The 11,934-nt window shown below is 47.3% G+C and overlaps 1 protein-coding gene across 4 annotated transcripts in view; it reads left to right on the forward strand.

The window, feature by feature from the left end:
* Positions 1 to 3,601, forward strand: part of kif21b (kinesin family member 21B) — a 94,110-nt gene extending 90,509 nt beyond the window's left edge. For all 4 annotated transcript variants that reach the window (XM_076269309.1, XM_076269311.1, XM_076269310.1 and 1 more), the window contains one exon: positions 2,237 to 3,601. Coding sequence is in view for 2 of the 4 variants with exons in the window: in XM_076269311.1 (XP_076125426.1) it covers positions 2,237 to 2,273 (37 nt within the window). In the remaining 2 variants the exon portion in view is untranslated. The remainder of the gene's footprint in view (positions 1 to 2,236) is intronic.
* The last annotated feature ends 8,333 nt before the right edge of the window (positions 3,602 to 11,934 follow it).

The raw sequence follows: 11,934 nt of genomic DNA on the forward strand, positions 1-11,934 counted from the left end.
CCATCTCTCTCCCTCCATCTCTCTCCCTCCATCTCTCTCCCTCCATCTCTCTCCATCTCTTGTCTCTCCCTCGGCTGATGACCTCTGGACCCTCAGTCCTCTCTGTTCTCTCCTTTTGCCGTCTCCCTCCATTTCTCCATCCATCTCTCTTTCCATCTCTCCCCCGTCTATCTCTCCATCCACTTCTTCCCTCATGCCGTCCATCTCTCTGTCTCTCCAGCTCTCCCTCTCCAGCTCTCCAGCCAAATCTCTCACTCCATGTCTCTCCCTCAATTATCTCACTCTGTCTATTCCTCTAAATAGCTCACTCTATTTCTCTCACTTAATTTCTCTCCCTCCAATGATCTCACTCTATTTCTATCCCTCCAAATATCTCACTCCATTTCTCTCACTCCAAATATCTTACTCTATTTCTCTAACTGTAAATCTCTCTCTAAATATCTCACTCTATTTCTCTCATTCCATTCTCTCACTCCAAATATCTCACTCAATGTCTCTCCCTCTAAATATCTCACTCTATTTCTCTAACTGTAAATCTCTCACTCTGTCCTGTTCTCTCACTCCATTTCTTTTGGTTTAGGGCTGTTTTTTCTCTTTCTCTCACTGTCCCCCTCTCACTCCATCTCTCTAACTGCTCTCCTATCTCTGTTTCATCCGTTCTTCTTACTTCTCTATTTCCCTCTCAGTATGTCACTCTTTTGCACCTCTCCTCTCTCTCTCTCCCCTTCTTTTTCTCTGTCATTCACTCACTAACACTCACTCACTCATTCACTCACTAACACTCACTCACTCACTCACTTAGTAACACTCACTCACTCACTCACTTAGTAACACTCACTCACTCACTCATTCACTCACTTAGTAACACTCACTCACTCACTCACTCACTCACTCACTTAGTAACACTCACTCACTCACTCAATCACTCACTCACTCACTTAGTAACACTCACTCACTCACTCACTCACTCACTCACTCACTTAGTAACACTCACTCACTCACTCAATCACTCACTCACTCACTTAGTAACACTCACTCACTCACTCACTCACTCACTCACTCACTTAGTAACACTCACTCACTCACTCACTCACTCACTTAGTAACACTCACTCACTCACTCACTCACTCAGTAACACTCACTCAGTAACACTCACTTACTCACTCACTCACTCACTCACTCTCTCTCTTCCTTATTTATCTGCCAAGTTGTTCCCTTTTCTCTTTGCCTCCTCAATCCCCCCCCCCCCCCCCACACACACACACACACACACACACACACATAGTGTGCTTTTCAGCTGTTACAAACAGAACAGAGGAGTCTTTCTAACCTGGGCCCTAGTTCTAAATCTTTTTAGGTCCAAATTTAGGTTTTTTAAGTGTCTGCTTCATAAGATCTGTAAATGAAGCCCAGGTTGAAAATCCGGATGTTCTCCTTTACGGTGCCTTGAAGAGCAATGCCTTAGGGAGGCAAAATGGAGATGAATTTGGCAGCGCCAGTTCCCAGATGCAACAAAAGAAAGAGAGGTGGAGAGGGAGGTGGAGAAGGAGAGAGAGGTGGAGAGGGAGGTGGAGAAGGAGAGAGAGGTGGAGAGAGTAGTCAGTCTCATTTAGGTTTGGGAGAGCTTCTTTTCTTCTCTGTATGTTGTGTTGTGTGGGTCTGTCAGAAGTGCGGGCCAGAGTTCGGGGTGATGTCAGAGAGGGGAGGGGGCAGGGGAGAGGGGAGGTGGCAGGGGAGAGGGGGGGGCAGGGGGGGGCTTTGCCGGGGCATTTTTGATGTTTATTTTGGATCTGACACCCCAGTGCCTTGCACCTGATGAAGGAGTCGTTGGCGTCTTTGTGAGCGAGGAGAAGACTGTTTGAAGTCGGCCTCCTCTCCTTTCTCCTCTCTCCTCTCTTCTCTTGTGTGGGAGGCACAATGAAGGTGTTTGAAGATGCAGGCAATTGAGTCACTCCCCCCCCCCCCTCTTTTTCTCTCCCTTCTATCTCATTTTCTCTCTCTCTCTCTCATTCTCCATCCTCTCTCTCATCTCTCTCTCTCTCCCTCCCTCCCTCTCCCTCCCTCTCTCTCTTATTCTCTATCCTCTTTCTTGCTCTCATCTCTCCCTCTCTCTGTCATTCTTCCTCTCGCTCTTCCTCTCTCTCTCCCTCATTCTCTCTCCTCTCTCTTGCTCTCTCTCTCCCTCTCTCTCTATCATTCTTTCTCTCTAACTCTTCCTCTCTTTCTCCCTCCACAGTGACATGAGCGTGAAGATCTGGTCAGCAAAGAGGTGACGCACCACATGCTTTGATGATCTCCGTGACGACTGCTAATTTGATGGCTCCTGCCGAAGGGTGCTGACATCATGTCCTCGTCCCTCTCCCTCTCTCCCTGCCCGTCAGATGGGGGGTGGGGGTCAGGGCAGCGGCATCAGAGGACCAGTGGTTTCACAGCGCTGGAGGATGAGGCCAATGGACTGACCGACGTGTTCAAACAGAAAGGGGAAAACACAGCTCTGAAGATTCTCCATTAAAGATGAAGACTATCTCTCACACACACACACACACACACACACACTGTCTTTCTCTCTCACTTTCATTCGTATGTGCCGAAAAAACATTCATCATTACTGAAAAATCATCACTGCCATCCTCATACATACAGTAGTTCTTCTAACATTTGGGACAAATGTGGACATTCAACTGGACACACACACACACACACACACGCAAGAAGTGCTGTCTTTGTGTGGATTTAAGTGCCACACACACACACACACACAAGGTGCACTCTCTTTTTCGAGGATTTAAGTGCCATTCTGGTACTGTGTGTGTGTGTTAACTTTGACTGCAGACACTTTCCTTCTCACACATAAAGTAGAAATCAATCAAATGGACACACACACACAAACACACATACACACACAGGAAGCACTCTCGTGCTTTTCCGTGAGGTTGAAAGAGACATCTGTTGACACATCTGCTGGCTGTGTGTGTATTCATTAGGAGGTGCTGTCGGTGCAACAGGGCCGGCTCACTCTCCACTCCTCATCTGGCCTTCATAGAGGAAGATGGAGCCCCACAGAGTGCTCACCCACAAACATGACACAGCAGTTTGGCCTTCATAGAGGAAGATGGAGCCCCACAGAGTGCTCACCCACAAACATGACACAGTAGTTTGGCCTTCATAGAGGAAGATGGAGCCCCGTAGAGTGCTCAACCACAAACATGACACAGCAGTTTGGCCTTCGTAGAGGAATATGGAGCCCCGTTGAGTGCTCAACCACAAACATGACACAGCAGTTTTTGTTTTTTTTTTTGTTTTTTTAAGGTGGATCTGTCTGTCCACAATTGTCCTTCTCACTGGGGTCTGCCCTGTGACCTCGTGAGCCAACCTGTGGCCACCTTAACGTTTGACCTGAGCCTCTCAGTGCACATTGGTGTGGTGTGCTGACGGACATCCTAGTCTTAGATGTAGCGTCTCCCTTCCTGTTCATTCCCAGTCTTAGATGTAGCGTGTGTGTGTGCGCGCGCGTCTCCATTCCTAGTCATTCACTGCCCATCTTCTGTTCTCTACCTCAGCCGGCTCTACATGTAAGTAGCCGTTCGATTATTTATTTGGTTTGGAGAGGTAGGTTTGGAGGAGGAGGAGGAGGAGGAGGAGGAGGTGTGTGTGTGTGTGTGTGTGTGTGTGTGTGTGTGTGTGTTAGTGCTAAGTAGTAGTTGTGGTACACATTTCCGTTCTCAGTATTTTTTACACTCAGTCTGTTCAGCAAGTCCTGCGTTAAGGAGCTGTTCTCTGCTGGCCTGTGTCTGTCTAAAATAGGGGTGGGAGAGATTCATACTTACCATATGATATTCAATTATGTGTGTGTGTGTGTGTGTGTGTTAAACGGAGGTGGTGTTGCCTGCCGTTTAAGCAGCGGTTGGACTTTTCCCTGGGCGGCAGACCCAGCAGTGAGGTCAGAGTACCAGATCATTATTAGCCCACCACTGCAGGAGACTACTTAATGCTGTTTGTGTGTGTGTGTGTGTTGCCTGGCTGGTTGGTTGTTCCTACTAGTAGGAGAACAGCAGAAATAATCAGGTTGACCCAGGTGCTTCTCCTCTAGTGGAAAATCCAAGCACATAGCTCATTTACACACACACACAAAAGGGTCTATGTTTTCACTGGAAATGTGTGTATGTAAGTTTTCTTGCCTCTGAGTCTGTTTGGGTGGGTGTGCGTGCGTGTGCGTGTGCGTGTGTGTGTGTGCATGTGTGTGTGTGTGCGTGCGTGTGTGCATCTACCACACCCGCTGTTGCTGCTTGTTTTTGTAAAAGACTTTGATGATAAGCAGGGGCGTAGTGTGCTCACAACTAGGTCAGAGCTGTGTGTGTGTGTGTGTGTGTGTGTGTTTCCCCCACACACTGCTGAGTCTTCTTGGCTTATTAAATGAAGCGCAGCACAGCGCGTCTGCGGTTCGTCCTCTTCCACAGGAAGTGTCTTGCCTGACAGGCCTGCGTGGGCGAGCTGCAGCACAACCAGGAGGATTGTGGGTATTTTTAGGACATCCATCTCTCCGCACCACAGCAGACATTCCACCATGCCCTACACACACACACAGGGCTCTAGTGTGTGATTAATGAAACATATTTACCACTCTAATCGGCCAATCCTGTCCCAGCACCCTTGGCGGCTCATTATCCTCTCTGACCCCTCAGCAGCAGCACCGCCACACACACACCACACAGGCCGGGGCAGCGCGGGCCAGAAAAGGCCCACGTCAGGCCCAGATCAGAGCCGGTTCTGTGCCAGATTAGTGCCATCAGAATAGAGCTGACCTTGATTAGAGCCGGTTCTATGCCATATCTGTCCTGTAGTCAGCCACTGTGTCAGATATTGACCGCAGGGTGAAGTGTTGACCTCATTTGACTGTAGCCTATGGGAAAGGCCAGCAGAGACGTGTTGTTGACCGTGTATTGGTCCCCTTGTGAAAATTAAAATAAGAACTTTTCTTCCATCCCTCTCTCTTTCCCCCCCTCTCCCTGCCTCCCTCTCTCTCCCCCTTTATCTCTCTCTCCCTTCCTCCCCCTCTCCCTGCCTCTTTCTTTCCTTCTCCTTCTCCACCTCTCTCTTCCTGCCTCCCTCTCTCTCTCTCTCTCATACTCTTCCTCTCCCTCTCTCTCTCTCCTTCTCCCTTTTTCCCCTCTCTTCTTTTGGTGATGGTCTTGTCTTCTCTGAAGTGCTCGGATCAAACGAAGCTCACTAAAGTGCCCTGAGCTGCTCAGTGCGAGTTAAGATACGAGCCCCTTGTTTGTGTCATGTTCCAGTGGTTATTTGCTCTCGGCCCTGATGCCAAGAGGCAAAGACAATGCCAGTAAATTCTTACTGAAGCGGTTGCACCAAAACTCTGACTTGATGTTCGATTGTGGACAGGTACACTGCTATGCAAATGTCTTGAGTGAAGAGAATGTGTATATGTATACAATATGTAATGTTGTTTCAGATGGATGACTAAAGCCTAAGCTTTCTCAGCAACTTGAAGTACTGTATTGCTCAGTATGACACCAATGTAGTAGATGCCAGGACTTAAAGAAACTTGTCTTAAGCTTTAACTGCTTCCTTTTGTCTGTGTTCAGCATTCCCTACTGAAAAAATGCCAATGGAAGAAAAAGCAGCATTTTTGTCATTTATTTATTTATTTTTCATATATTTATATGTGCTGCAAAACGTGTAGGGGGAGGGTCTGTGATATGACTCTGCTGTAGCGTTTACAGCATGCGCTGGAGATGCTACTAGCTCTTCTTAACTAATCTCTCTATCTGTTTGACATTTACAATCCTGAACTTTCACCATGACGGACACAGCTAAGCTCATTACTCATTTACATGAAGGATTCTCACGTCAGTGACTGTAAATGATGAAAGTCTGTTTTTGTTTGTAATGGAAAACAAAACAATGAAGTGGCGAAATCATTAGGCAATATACAGTGGTTTTGGACAATACAGAAGCCATTCTTTCTTAATCTGTGCTCTTATGGACTGAATGAAGTTTTTTTTCAATGACTTGACATTAATGTGAACATTCAAATGTGATGCTCTGTTCTGTTTTTTATTATTTGATTTCCTTTGTGCTTCCTATTGAGGAAGCACTCTCTCAAACTTCCACTGGTTGCCATGGACTCGCCGGTCGCTGGGAGACCACAGGACTGTGTAGTTGTGATTGGCTGGACTGCGTTCTAAAACAAAATCCTCCAGAAGAGGGTCCATTCAGCCTTCTGTTCATCCTTTTGGTGCTCAAACACAACAGCAGCCTTCTTCTGTCGCTCTGGCCTTTCGCAGACTGCCCAGTCCAGCCTGGGTCTCCTTACGCGCTCTCTCCTTTTCTCCTCTCTCACACTTTGTACTGCTCTGCTAGCATAGTCAAACAGATGCTGTTTTAGATGTAGCTTGTTAGCGTTAGCTCGATGGTGCTTGTACATACGCTGCCATAGGTCCTCTCTGCATGTGAATGAATGTGGAGTGGGTGAGTCAGTCTGATTAGTGAGGGGAAGCTGGTTGTGTGGGTCAGCTGTGTCCTACAGGCAGGATGGCATCAACTGCCCCTCCTAAGATGGAGGTGTCCTGAAACCTCTGCACTTAACCAGACCCTCAAGCAGATGCTGAGAATATACATTCAAACACCAAACGGTGAGAGTGTGTGTATGCAAGTAAGAGAGTGTGTGTGTGAGACACTGAAGCCTTCACCATCTTAGGCTCTTAGTGCCCGCTGCCTTATACCAGCTGCCAGCCTCGACACACACACACCCCTGACACAACATGGCACACACACTCATATGCTGACAGAAGATAGTATAACGTATTGATCCCATGCAGGGAAATGAAAAGATCCAAAAAGATCCAACACACCACACACCAATACAAATTGTGCACGCACACAGACTTTTAAAAAAACACACTCACACACACCATTGCGCTAGCCAGAGCTTTTTCACAGGTCCAATAGATGCTCACCTTCTCTTGACGTCCATCTGCGTGTGTGTGTGTGTGCACCTCTGGTGTGAGTTCAAGTCACCACGCACCGTTGTGCAGTGAGGGTGGTCACAGTTACTGAAGCCCCAGGCTCTGTAGCTGAGGAGGCGAGAGCTGTGTGTGTGTACGGTGAAGTTTGTGCTTGCCTAAGGGTGTGTTCTGTGTCGTTTCAGCCACCCACCACAGCCCACAACCTTGCCTTGTGATGTGTATGCGTACATATACACACACACACACAAAACTACACTATAAAATCAGATCTTCACCTCAGCTTTAGTCTGAGGTTTACTTCTCTCGTTCTCTTGAATAGGCTCATGTCCTGCCGCATAGCAAGACATACGCACACACACACATACACACCATAAGACGTCCCTGAGAAGACTGCATTCTTTTGAGTGTACTCTCCAGCCCTATAGCAGAGAGCCATGTAATCACTGGGGCAGCAAAATCTCCCAGAGCTCCCTGCTGTGCGTGGAACAAGCCCATCAGAGACATGTGCCGAGGGCTCACATCACGCTGTCACAGGGTCAAAGTTCAAAGGCCTCGTGCCTTCACTTGAATGGACTCCTCCCCCTCCCCACTGAGAATGTAAATGTGTACAGAACCCAGTGTGCATGTGACCAGAACTGGTGGTCAAAGTCTGTAAATACTGTAATTACGTTTTATTGAATCACATGCCTTTGTTGAAATAAAACAGTAAAATGCTGCCAAGTTTGTTTGTGTGGTGCACTCTGGGAACTTGAGACTTTCTTCTCATACTTTTTTCCTCATTGTTTTTTGTAGCGTCCCCAGATTGCTCAAGAAGTGATAAGACATAATATGACAATAATGGAGGATTGATGTATGATGTTCATAATGATTTTGTCATCAATCATCTTTTTATGTTGTTATTGTTCCAAACCAGCAGCCAATGTGGTTCTGATTGTATATGTGCGTCAGAGGCATGCTTTGCCCAGGCTGCATGGGCTCAGAATCAGCTAGTGATCCGAATATGATGATGAAGACCACGAGGATCTCCATCAGACTCCCCTCGCACTGACTGACTGACTGATTGCTCTTCAGAGTGTCTGCTCGGCCATTAACTGAAGCTCAATCGATGTAATGATGAACCTGCTTTTGCCTAGCTCCCCTTTCAGGTGTCTCGCATGTGCACACACACATGCACACACACACATATGCACGCACACACATATACGCACACACACACACACACACACACATCACGCTCCATGTCCACCAGTGTCTGGAGGCAGCCCTGTGGTGTTGTGTCATTATGCCGATGCTCTCCTGGACGTAAAGAGCAGGTGTGATTACCTTCGCACCGACGCCTCCTAACCTTTGAGCCAAATTGCGCCCATCAAGAGCGGGAGCGTCTATTTTCTTTCTCCTGCCCAACCGAGCGACGCATGCGGAACAACTTTGATATTTGCGCGGCTGATTGTAACAAATGACTTGGAGGCGGTTTTAATTGGGATTGATTGGACCATCTCACCCTCCGTTTAATGGAGTGCTTTTGAAAACAGGGAACAGACGTTTCACCTCTCTCCCTCACAGATACACACACTCACACACACACACACACACACCGTTCTCTGCCTATTGAACCGGGACCAGACGTTTCAACTTCTCCCTTTACACACACACACACACACACACACACACACACACATACATGACCCTATGCCTTCTGAAGGTTTTTAGAAAACATGGTGCAGAAGCTTCACCCCCTCCTTACACACACATACACACGCACACACACATACCACCCTTTGCCTTCTGAAGCTCTTTTGAAAACATGGAGCAGAAGCACACACACACCCATACACACAGCACCTCACCTCAGCAGGGGGGGGGGGGGTAATAAGGGAGATGTTGTGTGTGTGGGTCTCTCTTATGGGTCACTGCTGAGAGGAGAGCCTCCCCTCCCCACTCCTCCCTCCGCGCACCGCACCTGCAGGGCAATTCAACCAGCGGCCATACGTCTTCATCTCCTGTGCAAATGCTCATCATTAACTGCTGTTTCTGTGTTTGGGTGTGTGCTGGAGGATCAAAGTACACACACACACACACACGGGCTGTCGTAGTGATGGACGAGGGCATTAGCGTGTGTGTGATGGAGATGCTGTAGCTTGGAAGCGCTCACTCTCAGCCCACCTCTATGTTTAAAGATGACCTTGTCGAACAGAACCGGCCTCCTCTTACCCTCTCTGTCTCTCTCTGTCTCTCTCTCTCTCTCTCTCTCTCTCACTCTGTTCAGCCCACCTCTATGTTTACATTGCCCTCCTTTTCCTCCTCTCATTATTTCTCAAAAAATGTCTCTCTCATCTCTCTTCTCTCCTCTCTTCTCCTCTCATCTCTCTCCTCTCCTCCAATCCCCTCTCTTTTCTCTTCTCTCCTCTCTTCTCCTCTCATCTCTCTCCTCTCCTCCAATCCCCTCTCTTCTCCTCTCATCTCTCTCCTCTCCTCCAATCCCCTCTCTTCTCCTCTCATCTCTCTCCTCTCCTCTCTTCTCTCATCTCTCTCCTCTCCTCCAATCCCCTCTCTTTTCTCTTCTCTCCTCTCTTCTCCTCTCATCTCTCTCCTCTCCTCCAATCCCCTCTCTTCTCCTCTCATCTCTCTCCTCTCCTCCAATCCCCTCTCTTCTCCTCTCATCTCTCTCCTCTCTTCTCCTCTCATCTCTCTCCTCTCCTCCAATCCCCTCTCTTTTCTCTTCTCTCCTCTCTTCTCCTCTCATCTCTCTCCTCTCCTCCAATCTCCTCTCTTTTCTCTTTTTTGCTCAGTGTTTCTCTCTTTCTCCTCTCCTCGCTCAGCTCCATGGATTTGCACTCATCCATTCATACTTCCTCTCCTTCTCCCTCTCCTCTCACTTCCTCCTCTCCTCTCCTCTCTACCTCTCCCTTCCACTCCTCCTCTCCTCTCCTTCTCCCTCTCCTCTCACTTCCTCCTCTCCTCTCCTCTCTACCTCTCCTCTCCACTCCTCCTCTCCTCTCCTCTCTCCCTCTCCTCTCTCTACTCCTCCTCTCCTTCTCCCTCTCTCCACTCCTCTCCTCTCCTCCTCTCTTCCTCTCTCTGTTATTAAACAGTAAAGTCTCTACTCCTCCACCCTCTGCCTCTCTCTGTCTCTCTCTCTCTGCTGTCCTTCTCTCCACTGACTGACATTTTGACTATTAGTGTGTGTGTGTGCGTGTGTGTGTGTGTGTGTGCTGATGCATTCTTTGGCAGTTCCCCCTGGCCAAACAGCAGTGCCTTCATCATCAGGCCTACCCTTTTTATCCACACATATCAGCCATGCTCTCCTACACACACACACACACACACACACACACACACACACACACACACACACACACACACACACACACACACACACACACACACACACACACCACATCATGGCTGTGTTCATCTGGCAAAAAAACTGTGGGAAGATAATGATTTTTTAATGCATTCTTTCACTCTGTGTGTGTGTGTGTTCACATGCACGAGTGAGTGAGTGAGTGTGTGTGTGTGTGAGAGAGAGAGAAAGAGCAGGGGGGTGCTTGGTGGTTGATAATCAGAGATTTTCTTGAGGGCAGTAGAGGAGATTGACAAGTAGATGCTCTTGGTTCAGTTGAAGAGTAGTGGCAAAGTTTATTTGGTGTATAATGTGTGGCTAAAGGGGGTATTTGTGTGTGTGTGCGTGTGTGTTGCAAGGTGAAGAAGGTCAGAGTGTCAGTGTCAGTTTAGCATATCATGGATCTACATGATACTGACACTCTCAGCTAGTATTCCTTATTTAAATGCTTGATACATAGTGTGTGTGTGTGTGTGAGTGTGTGAGTGAGAGAGAGAGAGAACGCAGACAGAAAGGTGCTAGAGGAGTAGTTGACAAGGCACTCGGTCTCTGCTACGAAGTAACCATAACTTTCCTCATTAATGCTCCTGTCACACACACAAACAAACACACACACACACATACACTCAGTCTCTATCATGAAGTAACCATAACATTCCCTATCACTGCCCATATTGCACACACACACACACACACACACACACACACACACACACACACACACACACTCTGTCACTACTGAGGAAACATTCCCTGTTAAAGCACTAATTTCATGGTAGCGGTATCATCAAATACAGCGTAACGCACTAATTACCCCTGTGTAATAGCAAATGAGTGCTATTAGCATGGAAACTCGTGTACACCTTGGTCTTATGTAGAATGAAATGTGCATAAGGTATAATCAACAGAACAGCTTAAGAAGTGCACTACACACACACACACACTCACACACACAGCCAGAGATACACAGCATTTACCCCTCTATTGCTTTTAAAGCCTGGCCTTGGTGAGTCAGTCTTATCTAAAGTATGAGGCGGTCATAAACAGAGAACACACACACACACACACACACACAAAGAGAGAGTCAAGCTCAATGTTTACACACAAAAGACTGTTTATTTAGCAGTTACAGACAAACATATTGTCAGAAAGGTGGGGGTTTTGAACCTACTGATAAAAGGATGGATTAGTGGACAATGACAGACCTTAAATGCCCATCTTGTATCAGATGGTCCCAGATATTCCTGAAACGCCCATTTTCTATCAGACGGTCGCAGATATTCCTTAAATACCCAATTAATATCAGATGGTCGCAGATATTCTTTAGCATGTTCATTCCACAACATTCCAAACACTAATGTGATGATATTTACCCATTAGTTAAACTACATACAATCATAATAAACAGACAATGAGTTGACAAGCCATGTAGCCGAAAGCCATATAATGCTATCACCCTGTGTACACTCAGCAGTGTGTATGCTGAGTAGTGTGTATGCTGAGTAGTGTGTATGCTGAGTAGTGTGTACGCTGAGTAGTGTGTACGCTGAGTAGTGTGTACGCTGAGTAGTGTGTACGCTGAGTAGTGTGTACGCTGAGTAGTGTGTA

This window comes from Alosa pseudoharengus, unplaced genomic scaffold (genome assembly GCF_046254945.1).
Source record: "Alosa pseudoharengus isolate Yale_2024_CS ecotype anadromous, Long Island Sound unplaced genomic scaffold, YU_APseudo_1.1 YU_APseudo_1.1_scf_5, whole genome shotgun sequence".
Lineage (NCBI taxonomy): Eukaryota > Metazoa > Chordata > Actinopteri > Clupeiformes > Clupeidae > Alosa > Alosa pseudoharengus.